Source organism: Solanum verrucosum, unplaced genomic scaffold, assembly GCF_900185275.1.
Source record: "Solanum verrucosum unplaced genomic scaffold, falcon-dt-bn FXZP01000117.1, whole genome shotgun sequence".
Classification (NCBI taxonomy): Eukaryota; Viridiplantae; Streptophyta; class Magnoliopsida; order Solanales; family Solanaceae; genus Solanum; species Solanum verrucosum.
In genome coordinates this window covers 2,182,110-2,195,730 of record NW_026020014.1, presented here as the reverse complement: position 1 = coordinate 2,195,730, position 13,621 = coordinate 2,182,110, and the positions used below count along the sequence as shown (strand labels likewise).

At 35.7% G+C, this 13,621-nt stretch overlaps 2 protein-coding genes across 2 annotated transcripts; both read left to right on the top strand.

The window, feature by feature from the left end:
* The first annotated feature begins 3,138 nt into the window (after positions 1–3,138).
* LOC125820704 (DNA-dependent metalloprotease WSS1-like) lies at positions 3,139–6,948 on the top strand. Its single transcript, XM_049500125.1, has 5 exons — positions 3,139–3,236; positions 5,402–5,583; positions 5,704–5,899; positions 5,987–6,397; positions 6,683–6,948. Exons 2-5 carry the CDS (start codon positions 5,429–5,431, stop codon positions 6,875–6,877), a joined length of 957 nt encoding a protein of 318 aa, XP_049356082.1. The 5' UTR covers positions 3,139–3,236; positions 5,402–5,428; the 3' UTR covers positions 6,878–6,948.
* Positions 6,949–10,229: 3,281 nt separating this feature from the next.
* LOC125820741 (mitogen-activated protein kinase kinase 5) lies at positions 10,230–11,832 on the top strand. Its single transcript, XM_049500165.1, has one exon. It carries the CDS (start codon positions 10,312–10,314, stop codon positions 11,431–11,433), a length of 1,122 nt encoding a protein of 373 aa, XP_049356122.1. The 5' UTR covers positions 10,230–10,311; the 3' UTR covers positions 11,434–11,832.
* The last annotated feature ends 1,789 nt before the right edge of the window (positions 11,833–13,621 follow it).

Here is a 13,621-nt window from a genome sequence, read left to right as displayed (position 1 = left end):
GGGTGTGAAGTTAGGGGTTATTTTAGGTGAGGGGTATTTGTGTAATCTTTTTAAGTTTTAAGTGAGGGGTATTTGTGTAATCTTTTTAAGTTTTAAGTGAGGGGTTTTTCCGTAATTTAACATTGATCTTTTGGAGTTCATGCTTTTAATGTAGTATAGATATGATATATGATTTATTTATATTTCTTCCCTACACTTCACATTTTACTATTGTATTTCATCTTTTCACAATGCCAACAAATTATCTTCCTCTTATTACATTCACATTTTACTATATGTGTGTTTGCGTATTCCACATTACCTAATATTAGGTAATTTTGTTTATCAAAAATTTGAAGACCAACTTTTCATGATTTTAATTTCACTTTATTAGCTAATAGAAGGTGCACAAAAGGTGTGAGAGGATAGCTATAATAGGTAGGTGTAGGTTCAAGAAATTTTGTGAAAGGTGATTAAATCGAAATGGTACACCTACGACTTCTCAAGTATATGTCTTTAGATAGGAAATATATGAACATCAAGAGTTAGGATAGATGTTAGTAGATAGTTAACATTGATTAGTTTCTTTATTGGTATTAAAATTACCCTCTTACTATCATGTTCTCCGATATCTAATATGATATTGTTGTAGCAAGTGTTTTCTTCTTCATTGTTTTCAAGATGATTTCTTCAATAGATTAGCTTTACATACTTGATGTTTGATATAGTACTTTACTATAGCTGAGAGTCTATAAAAAATAGTCTTTCTATCTTCACAAAATAAAAGTACGATTGTGTACATACTTATCCTAGAACTTCACAAGTGAGATTACACTGAATATATAATTGTTTATTATTTTTTGTGCTTTACATATCACATTAATTATATATTGTATCCATCGTTCTCTTCTTCATCATTGATTGCTATTAAGTTTCACATCTCACAACTCTTTTTTTTTTTTGCTATCCTTTATCTCCTCTTAACGATTTTCATGAGAATTTTTATGAATTCAATGTTGACTATTAGGCCATGAATATTTGAGTTTCTGGTTGAAATATTACTTATTTAGTTTTAAATTGAAATATTGGAGACTTGCAGAAGAAGTTGAGCCAAAGCCCAAATCAATTGGAGCGGAAGTACGTTTCTGTCACGACCCAATTAAGGATCATGACCGGCGCTAAGGGGGAGAATCCCAAAGCAAGCCTCACCAGAATTCTACAGAAAATCGGGCAGAGTTTCCTTTGTTTTTAGGCCTATCCTGGATTTTTCCTGTCTCAGAATTTCACAACACAACTAATAGCAACTATAAACCACCATTTAATATCCATCAAGGATCAAATTGTCACGAAATAAAAACCAATTCATCTCCAAATTACGGAAAAAAAATTCCAAACTAGTCACTTGACTATAATTCGAAGGACTAATCTTGACTCAAATCAAAAGAATGACAAATGGAGCAATTCTAAGAGTTTTTAAAAGAAACTAAATAAACCTAACAAATCAACATTTCTCTTGCCACGCGAAGCAATGCGGGGCTCACCAGATGCTACTAACTCACACGCTAGTTAATGGAATCCTCTTCAATACCACTTGAATTCTCTGTAAAAACAAATAGCGAGGAGTGAGACGCTAGCTCAGTGAGTAATATTACTTAACCACAACCATTTTAATGAGGGACAAGTCAGAAAGCATGCTAGTGTAGTAGTCATGATGATGAAACAATGCTCTTTCAGAAACAATAACAATATTCAACCTTAGGTGCCTCATATAAGCAAAATCAATGTAAATACATAATAGCAAACTCAGAAAAAGAATATTTTCATATCAAATCTTATAGCTGGGAGGTTTCCAAGGATGAATCATGTAATCAGTGTGGCCTTCTCTTTAAGAAGTACCAATAACAGTGAACTCCTCATAAATGAGTTAAGTATTCATATCAGTAGATCCCTACTCGAGGGATATCAGTAACAGACTAGCAAGGTCTTTATCAGTAATCAGTAACTACAAGGTGCACCAGGTCTAACGAACCCGCCGTTAGCTACGGGATTCATCAAGGTCTACTCCTTTTTTAAACTTTTCCTATAATCAGTAGAAGCATTTCAAAATTGAACAGAGCATTTAAATCTTATTAAATCATATCATTTCAAAGTTTAACAATCACCTACCTGTCAAAATACTATTTCTCAAATAAGTGTAAAACCTTTTCAATACCAGTAATCATATCTTGTAAGAATGCGATCATCTCAAATAATCTTTTCAGTATCATATCAAGTAAAAGACTTGTCCCGATGCAAGTTCGAAACATTCAGTAACACATTTACTTTATAAACCATGTAAAAATCATGAAATTTGTGAAATACAAATTGTGGTAAGATTACTACTCACAGTACTTGTGTTGAGTTACCAAGCTTGCCACTCAATTACTCCGTACGAATTCCTTTGGTCAATCTATAATCACATTCATAATCATTTCGTGTTAACTCCTTCATTTAGGTAATTCATACTACATTAAAAAAAAAAACCAGCCCTAGATGTTTCATGACTGATTCGAAATCTGCCCAATCACTTAATTAGTGCTTTAATCACACACATTAGTCTCTTCTTGGTCGATTCTCGCTGTAAAAAGATCAACCTAACCTTACTGCCCAATTACTCTTATTGCATATAAGCCCAATACCAAAGTTTATAGTTCAAATCATTGACTATATTCACTTGGTTCATAAGAATGAAATAAATTTCCTCTTTTTCTTCTAAACCCATGTTTCTCAACTTCCCAATTCCCAATCTTATAGTCATGGAAGATACAAATTCAACCTTTAGACTAAGTTAAGAAACTTACCTTCTTCTCGTTCTTTTTCTTCTTCCACCTCTCTTTTTAGTTTGAGAGCTAAGGCTTTCAATTTAAATTTATGTTTCTCCTTCGTTCGTTCGTTCGCTCGCTCACTAGAACAAGAAGAGTCCCCCTTTTTTTTTTCTTTTGATCCCTGAAGTTGCAGCGTTGCTGCTGCTTCTGTTAGGGCTTTCAGCCCTTTTTTTTTTTTTTTTTTTTAAATTTCTGATCCTTTTTTTTTTTTTAAATGAGAGTTAAATGACAATTATGCCCTTATTTTAATATAGGGTATTACAGTTTCCCGGGCCGGCCCATATTGGATGAGAGAGGTCTCTTCATTCTTGACTCTTGAGAATAGTAACCAAAAAAGTCTACACGTTTTCCCCCATATTCCGACTTCCGACTTCCGACTTACCGGCGACTCAGGTAAGCCTTAAACCTTTGTGTTTTACTGTAAATTTGCGTCCCTATTGTTCGTACAAAGTTATTCTGCACGATCATCGTTTATCAGTTGGTTTCTCTTTGATTGTGAAATTTACTTGGGATGTTCTATATATTCATAAGCAATTTTGGAATGATGAATAGCGTTTGCTAATTCTTACATATACTAAAAGATGAAAGCACAATCCTCATCCAATGTTGGGCAAAAAACAAACTGGGATACGTAATAGTGAGACATCAATACTCCATGTTAGACAAAAAGGGGCTTGAGCTAATATGAGCATGGATCACACTCATATTGGAATTGGATGCATGTAATGGTGACAATATCTTCAAGCTTCAAGTTAATGGACATTAATGAACCATCATTGATGGACGTTGCACATGACACCATCAATTTGTTACTTCCCTTCTTGAGTTGTAAAATACAACTCAGTATTTTGGCAACTCTCACACCATAGTCCCGTATAGAATTCTCTACTACCCTGTGTCGTGGAGAGCCTCTACTTGGGTATTCATCTCATTGCCTTCTCTTTTCACAGAGAATTGTGATGAGTTGAAGATCAAGTAAGTAGTTTGCAAAGAGGGAGTTCACTAGTTGGCATCCCAAGCACCCCTATCCCATGATAGGGCTTTGGACTCCCAAAATTCATATGGAGTATGATCCCCTTGTTTCCTTCCGTCCATACTAAGTATCCCCTCTCTTTTTTACATCCAGTATAAACCTAACAGACATGATCTTGGACCCTATGTGGTATAGTACCAAATAGACAAATCGCATTCCAGAACCTTAAATGTAAAGGGGGATCCTCAAAAAGGAGTGCGGCAAATCGAACAGGAAGCACATCAGAACCAAATTGAGGGAGACTCTAGAGAACTAGCGGTAATCCAGGTGGAAAATGGGCATTGAGATGGTTTAAGCCTTTAAGGTTAGAGGAGAAGAGTTATGGTTTCGGACACAATAATGGTAGGACCAAAAATAGGAAGGACCAACCACCGATAGTGTTAACTGGTGATGTGACAATTAAGATACGGCAGGATATGTGGGGAAAAGTGGTAAGAGATTATGTTAAGAGATAGAGGTCCGATACTGCTAGGAGTTCTGCTCTTAAGATGTTCCTTTTTTGAGATAATCGAACTTTATACTTTAAAAAAAAAATTGTTTCCAATCTTGGCAACCACATATATTTACACTGGGTATGCTGTTGTTGTCGTACCAAAGAAGATATATTGTTGAACTAGACATTTGTAAAACATTAAGATTAACTAAACTAGTTGTTTATGTTAATCCAATATTTTATCCATCCTTAGTTTATCTCCAATCTAAATTCTAAGGCACCTGACAGTTTACCACCAAAAAATGTATATGTCAACCCAAAAACAACAATAATTATTGTGTCAATTCTATTGAACTTTAACTACTAACCTAATTGATACTTTGGCCTTCTTTTCGCACTATTACGGATATGAAAATAATGGTCAAAATCTAATTCAATTGGCAACTGCCCCTATCGGAAATAGGATTGACTACCGATTCCGAAGGAGCTGGAGTTACATCTCTTTTCCATTCAAGAGTTCTTATGCGTTTCCATGCCCCTTTGAGACCCCGAAAAAATGGAGAAATTCCTTTTCTTAGGAACCCATACAAGATTCGTCACTACAAAAAGTATAATGGTAACCCTACCATTAACTACTTGATTGATGAATTTCATAGTAATAGAAATACATGTCCTAACGAGACAAAATTTGGAACTTGCTATCCTCTTGCCTAGCAGGCAAAGATTTACCTCCGTGGAAAGAATGATTCATTCGGATCGACATGAGAGTCCAACTACATTACCAGAATCCATGTTGTATATTTGAAAGAGGTTGACCTCCTTGCTTGTCAAATGCTCGACAAGCTGCTACATTAGCGGCGCATAAACTATGTTCGTCAACCAAGTTTGTTTAGTGGTTGTAAGCTTATTAATCTGACCCAAATTGGTACACGCCAATTCCATTTTGCCGGATTGAAAGAGCCATCAATCACTATGATCTCTTTCTTAGAAAAGATATTGCGTTATCTTTGTTTGATTCTGTATAATCACCTTTTTTCTACATCTGACCAATTTGACTTCAATTTGATGTCGCCGGTTCCTCCACATTGTCAGTTCAGTTGTGGTTTAGCACCACCCTATATGGATCTTAATGATCTGAACAAGGTTTGGGAAGTCAAACCTTTGAAGAAGGTGCGTGATGATGAGGCGAGGGAAATTCTTGAAAATGTAGCAAAACAGGTGCAACCTATAATGCGCAAACGGAAGTGGAAAGTTAAGGTGCTCTCTGAATTTTGGTACTGGCCATTCCTTCCTTTCAGCCTTTTTATTTCCTAATGAGTCTTTAGGTTTAATGAGTTTCCTGCTTTTATTTATATCTTCCATTTTGTTGCTCATGAGCTAATCTGATTTCACAGTCCTGCCAATCCATCTCTTTTGGGACTCAACATAGGAGGAGGTGCTGAAGTTAAGATTAGATTGCGCCGGCCAAACAATGAGTGGGACTTTTACCCTTATGCTCAAATTCTTGATACCATGCTTCATGAACTCTGCCACAATGAATATGGCCCACATAATACTGACTTTTATAACCTATTGGATGAAATCAGAAAGGTTGTGCCTGCATGAGATACTTTTTACTTTGTTTGCACCACTTACGTTCTTTTTGCTAATTTAAACCCTTCCTGCATCCCTTTTCAGGAATGTGAGGAGCTTATGGCTAAGGGAATTACGGGTACTGGACAAGGATTTGATCTCCCAGGAAAACGATTGGGTGGGTTTTCTCGTCAACCTCCGTTGCCATCATTGCGTCAGAAAGCACTGGCTGCTGCAGAAAACAGAGCACGATTGGATGTACTTTTGCCATCGGGGCCTAAGCGTCTTGGGGGTGATAGCAGCATCAAGGCTGCACTCAGCCCAATTCAAGCTGCTGCGATGGCTGCAGAAAGGAGATTACACGATGATCTGTGGTGTGGCTCCAAAATGTTAGAGAGTGAGGGGCCTTGTGAAAGCTCCAAAGCTTCAGCGATACCGGAGTCTCGCCATATTTCAATTGTAGTAACCAATTCTAAGATAATGTGGGAATGTTGTGTGTGCACTTTATTGAATCAGGTAATGTTTTTGGCTTTATCCTTGCTCTTTTATTTCCTATGTTAGTCCTGTACCACATAGGAACTATATAAGTCTTCTTTGAAATGCAGCTCTGTTCCAACCATGTGATCTAAACAACAAAGCACTATCCCTTGAAAAATAGAAAATTTGGCCCAAGCAAATGACACATAGCCAGAATTGAGATCATTTTCAGACATATCGATCTAATGGGATTTTTCATAGCATTATCTCTGTGACTGTAAAGTCTCCCCACCCCAACTGATGTTATTCATTTCACCGTTGCAGCCTCTAGCCCTCCTTTGTGGAGCTTGTGGAACCCCAAAGGATAGAGGAAATGAAGCTAAGGCAGCAAAGGCCTGGTCTTGTAAGTTTTGCACGTTGCAAAATAGCCATGAGGTTGAACGGTGCTTAGCTTGTGGAGAGTGGAGATACTCTTATGGTCCACCTGTTTCAATGACAGATCCTCGTATTGGCACGTAAAGGGCAATAAGCAAAGAATTTTACAGAAATTACAGGCGGACTTTGTTACAGGTCAGACACGATTAATTAAATTAATTTGTAAAATATGTTTTGGTGTAATGAAAGCAGTCATATATACCCTATGATGTTGAGAGAATGGAGAAGAAAGTAGTTGGCCACGAGAATTAAGTGTAATTAAAGTAGTTGGTATAAAAACTCAAAAATATTGTTTTTTTTCCTCTCCCTTTTTAAGCTTTCACTCGATACTGTGATTCGAAATATGATGATTTGGTATGCACATTAATAGAGTTTTTGGCTAAAATCATCCCTCAAGTATAACCCAGACTTAGGGTACATCCTTATGGTATAATTGTGAACAAAAAACATACTTATACTATCCCAAAACTTGCATAAACATCCTTTTTGTTAACTACTGTTAAAAACTAACAGAACATGACTTTCCCCCCAAAATCTCCATATACTGTAAATTGATTTCTTTCATCTTTATAAACAACAGCTCACAAGAGACTTGTGCCAGAACACCACAGACTCCTTCTCATAACCACATTGTTCGATCATATTTTAAAAATCTGATAAGCTTATCATTGTCCTGTTTACATAGTAAAAAAATTCATCTTTTCCACCTATGTAGCCTCTTGTCGGACCACGCACAAATGATTCGCCGTGATGTACTTTAATTGTGAAAAGGATGCCTTAGAAATAGGATCTACACAAATATAGAACTCGTTCTTATATATATATATATATATATATATATATATATATATATAATATGAAATATATAAAGTCAAGAATGAAGTACAAGTTCAATAAAACTAATATCATAACATGTATAAGTTACTGAAAAGTCTGTTATATATGATATTAACAAATGCTTAAAGGTTTTGAATATCAACAATACCATAGTTGGGTGTGACTGATCTGTCAGTTAAACTTCGAGCCGATATTCTTCGTATTGTTTCTTATTTTTCAACCTACAAATCTGATGTTTTTGAGAATGAAAACGATGTTTAGTTTGAGAAATAACAAAAATATTACAGTAATGGTAAAATCAAAATTTTTTCAATGACTATTTCTTTTACCTTGTTTGTGAGGAGATAGAAAATAACTCTAGCTTCAGTTCTTCTGTTGAAAAAGAACTTGTCTGGTTGCTTAAGTTCAGAAGAAGATGAAGTTTTGTTTTGGGAAGCTGATCGGGCAGGATTTGGGAGGAAATCAATCGTACAGTATGTGGGGATTTGGGCTAAGTCATGTGCTTGACACATGTGTCTCTTTCTGTTAAAAATTTAACGGTAGTTAACAAAAAGGATGATTTATGCAAGTTTTGAGATAGTAGAAGGATGTTTTTTGTTCACAATTATACCATAAGGATGAGTTATATTTGAGAGATTAATTTAGCCAAAAACTTTCACGTTAATATATCAAAATTTCCAAGTTACCGCATTAATTGTATAAGGTGCTGGAGTACTTTTGAAATATGATTACATAAAAATAAAAAGTTGCAGGTTTTGTCTTATCTCATCAAACATGTTTCCGTGTTGACGATAGCACTTTTCCATGTATGCATTTGCGCAAATGCAACGTATAGTAAGTATAATATCTTGACCATTTTGTTAAGATGCCAACATTTAACGCTTTCCCATAACCCAGTTATTTGTTATCCCCACCCACATTGTCCACTTCCTAAGAACCAACCAATATACTATAGATACTCTAGAATAGATGAAAGTAATTACCTAGTGTTTTGTCTCTGGTGGGATTTGAACCCGAGACCTTATAGTGCTCAACCCACTTCATTCATCACTAGGCCACACATTGGCTACATGAATTTTGACCAATTACCTTATTGAGTATACTACTTTTTTATACAACTTTTAAATACTGTATTTAAATTTAGCTCTGAATATTAGTCAAATAGTACCATAATTTTGGGACAAGAAGAAGTATTTCATATCTATGGACTTTGAATTTCCCATCATTGACATTAATTGGTAAAGAATTATGGTTGAAACTTGTGATAAGTATAGATAACCTGCTCAATACTTGTATATTTAAATGAAGGACCAATGTCATAGATGAATACGCTGATGCCGTTATAGTTTGGTCCCTTATGCTTATTTTTTCATGCGACTACAACATTCAGGTCTCACAAGTCCGATAATTTGGATTTGTGCATTGCAGGACTCAAGGCCAACGCTCCCAACAAGATTTTTTTCTTGAATCCCCGAGACTTGTGATCAAGATTGAAAGGATCTCAATTATCCCACCACAACTCATGTTGGTACATTATGGGAGAAGCTGTTGTTTGCACTGGTAAATAGTATTATTATGGTTTTAATATAAACTTTTCGAATATATAAGCAATGAAATAATTCCTATCATCATTTGGTAGAATGAAAAGTTTAACAATTCCAGATCATTAATGGATAACAAAAAGTAAGTGAGATATCGGTTTTGTGTCAAGAAATGAATAATTGAAATATTCATTCAATTTGAATGAGTTGAGAAAACCTTGTAATTGTGTATTTGGCAACGTAATGATTCATGCTAATCAACAATTGTCTCCAGTTCATTTGATTTTAAACAAATCATTGGATCTTGAGCAATAGTATAAGACTTCTTTCCCATTTTCAGTTTTACAAAACTAAATTCCAAATATTAAGTTCAAAAGTCAGACAAAGAGCTTTGGAGTGATGCGGTATGACCAATTACATAAATATGCCTAAATTTAAATAACTTAAACTAATTATTTAAGCTTCAATCCTAAAATTTGCTTTTGGGACTATGTAACACTGAATTTTTTGAATGAACCAAATATGTTAGACAAGAAAAAAGAATACTGATATTTTTATAATACAAAACGTTTTGATTTTAAGTGAAATATAAGTTAAACTAAAAATATGAAAATAAGTCTCCTCCCCATTCCCAATAGAAGGAATTAACCACTCATAAAATAGACGAAAGGAAAAAAATTATAGTAAGTTATTGACAAACTCAATTTTATATATGCTGACTCGGATTTTCTATTTTGATGTTATTTCTATCCTATAATATTTTTCTAGATCGCATGAAAGCAAGTAAGAAATTCATTTATTTTCCTTTTTTACCAAATACTCTTTGGTAAGTAAGGTGAATGAATAAACAATTTGATTAGTATTTGTTAATGAGATACTAATAGTAGAATTTAGCGTGACCCTAATGACCTACTCATCCGCCCAATACAAATACAAATACAAATACAAATAGGTTTACCTTTTATTTTTCTCTTCCAAGAAAGTTCTCTCTCTATTTGTCTTTGGATGGCTGCATTTCTCCTTCTCTCGATTTTCTTTCCAGCTTAGAACCTAAAATCCCCATTCCATTTCTCTTTCTCTCTCTTTATATAATTGCAGACAATCCAATATTCATTCATTCATTCATTCATTCAATCAATCATGCGACCTACTCAACCAGCTGCCAACTCCACCTCCTCCGCCGCCGCCGCATCATCCATGCCTCCCCCCTCTTCCGCCGGACAACGCAGTCGTCCCCGGCGTCGTACTGATTTGACCCTTCCTCTTCCTCAACGTGACGTTGCTCTTGCTGTTCCTCTCCCCCTTCCTCCAACCTCCGCTCCTTCCTCTTCCTCATCCTCATCTTCCTCCCCGCTTCCTACTCCTTTACATTTCTCTGAGCTCGAGAGGGTTAATCGCATCGGTAGTGGCACCGGAGGTACTGTTTACAAGGTTCTACATCGTCCCACTGGCAGACTCTATGCTTTGAAAGTTATCTATGGTAACCATGAGGATTCTGTCCGTCTCCAGATGTGCCGTGAGATCGAGATTCTCCGAGATGTAGACAACCCTAACGTCGTTAGGTGTCACGATATGTTCGATCACAACGGCGAAATCCAAGTTCTTCTTGAGTTCATGGATAAAGGCTCTCTCGAAGGGATCCATATCCCTCTCGAACAACCTCTCTCCGATCTAACTCGACAGGTTCTCTCCGGCCTCTATTACCTCCACAGGCGTAAGATTGTTCACAGAGATATCAAACCTTCTAACCTCTTAATCAACTCCAGGCGTGAGGTCAAGATTGCAGATTTTGGGGTCTCCAGAGTTCTCGCACAAACTATGGATCCTTGCAATTCCTCCGTGGGTACCATCGCATACATGAGTCCCGAGAGAATCAACACAGATCTGAATCACGGACAGTACGACGGATATGCTGGGGACATATGGAGTCTTGGGGTGAGCATCTTAGAGTTCTACTTGGGAAGGTTCCCCTTCTCTGTGGGGAGACAAGGAGACTGGGCCAGCCTTATGTGCGCCATTTGTATGTCACAGCCTCCTGAGGCACCACCCACTGCTTCCAGGGAGTTTAGGGAGTTCATTGCCTGCTGTTTGCAGAGGGATCCTGCCAGGCGGTGGACGGCCGCGCAGCTCTTGCGCCATCCCTTCATCACCCAGAATAGCCCAGGCACCCACACCGGTCCTGCTACTACCTCATTGAGTAATCAGGCACATCAATTGTTACCTCCACCTCCTCATTTTTCTTCTTCTTCTTCTTCTTCTTGACGTTTTAGGTTCGGAGAAATTCCCCACTCTTTTGTTTTTCTATTTTACTTAATTTTCTGGTTTTATTTTGTGTAATCTTAAATGTTGTTACTCTCTATTACTGATGGTGGTGGTTGGATTTTTATTTCTGGAGAAAGAAAAATGGGGCTGGTTTTGATAAAGTTAGAGTCTTTCCTCTTTCAGCTGATTAACAATTGTTGTATCAGGAGAAAGGAAAGTAGAAATTATGGGTTTCCCCAACTTAGAGATTCAATTAATGATATTTTGGATATATGTTTTGTCATCTTCAAAAATGAAGTCGCCATGGACATATATATATTTAGCTGTAAATCATCCTCCCATGTTAAAAAGTGAAGAAGAGAAAGTTTTACTATTAAGTGCTAGTATCTTTTCCCTCAAGGATGCAATATCTGTTTTTTTTTTTGCTTGTGATTCTGTATTGGATTTGTTTTATGGTAAAACAATCCATTGCTTTTATAGGTAGAGAGCCTTATGAATTACTTACTAGTTCAAAGCCTCCTATGGTGTGATTTAGTTTAATTTTTCAGAAGATTTTCGACCAGTGTAGCAAGAAGTTGGTAAATGGGAAAAAAAGCTTTAAAAGTAATGCTAGTAGGAAGAAAGCTGCAGGTGTCTAGTCGTTTTTTGCCTTATCGTTCATACTGTATCTTCCTTTGTTTGAGTTGAGGTAATAGACTTTGCATGCTTGGTTAGTTGATAATATTAGAGGATGATGATATACATACATACATACAAGGCTGGAAACACAAATCTTTTGGGGTATATTGCAATGCAAGGCTGGAAAAGAGAGATCTTAAATAAGTGTTACTAGATACATTGTTGCTGAACAAAATCTGCTATCCAGTGAATTGATACCTCTTGTCTGGTTGGAAGATTCTTGTGTTTATTATACTGGTTTACGTTCCGTTAAATGTAAAAGGAGGACGGGGTTTGAACGGAATTTCTGAGTAAAAACACGCAGAGTTAGTTGATCAATTCTAAATAAATAACACGAGTTGAACTCCCTCCTCGTCAATCCTGCTTGGCTATTCTGACCAAGAGTAAAGGATCACTCGTTTTTAAGCAAAGACTTTTCCATCTTCCTCTGCCAATACATGAATGTGAAATTAACATGTAACCAAGGGTATCCGCTGTCCTTTTTTTTATACATACATGCATACATATAAGTTGAAAAAATGGTATGAGTGAATCTATAATATTCGTCCTTTCATATATATTACCTTATTGAAATAGTCGTTAATGTATACAAAAAGATGATCATTTTGGTCTTAACCCTAGAACTAATCATAAAAGTTAAAAATTCTGTTAACTTTTAAGTGGGTCCCTTGAAATTAACATGTGAAAGTATCATTTCTCCCTCCACCAAGTACCATTTTCTCCGTTCAAAAGTCTTGAATGAATGGTATTGTGATTGAGGGAGGAGGAATGCAATAACAATTACAATTCACAGTGTCGGCAAACTAGGCTGTCATGAAAAGTCGTTATAGTCACAATCACTTAGGATCTAACAGCTCCTTCCGATGGTTATTACCCTTATTTTTTGTTTTGTTCGAGATAACGATTTATTTAGTGGTGTGATTATGTTGTTATCTTTATTTGTATTTTATTCGTAGATAAATCAGATAACGATTCATTTAGTGGTGTGACTATAATGTTATCTTTGTTTTTGTTTTATTCATGGATAAATCAGATAACAATTCAATTAGTGGTGTGATTATATCGTTATCTTTGTTTTTGTTTTATTCGTGGATAAATCAAAGATAACAATTCATTTAGTGGTGTGATTATATCGTTATTTTTGTTTTTGTTTTATTCGTGGATAAATCAGATAATGATTCATTTAATTGTGTGATTATATTGTTATCTTTGTTTTATTCATGGATGAATCAGATAACGATTCATTTAGTAGTGTGATTATATCGTTATCTTTATTTTTGTTTTATTCGTGGATAAATCAGATAACGATTCATTTAGTGGTGTGATTATATCGTTGTTTTTGCTTTTGTTTTATTCGTGGATGAATTAGATAATGATTCATTTAATTGTGTGATTATATTGTTATCTTTTTTTTGTTTTATTTGTGGATAAATCAGATAACGATTCATTTAGTGGTGTGATTATATCGTTATTTTTATTTTTGTTTTATTCGTGGATAAATCAGATAACG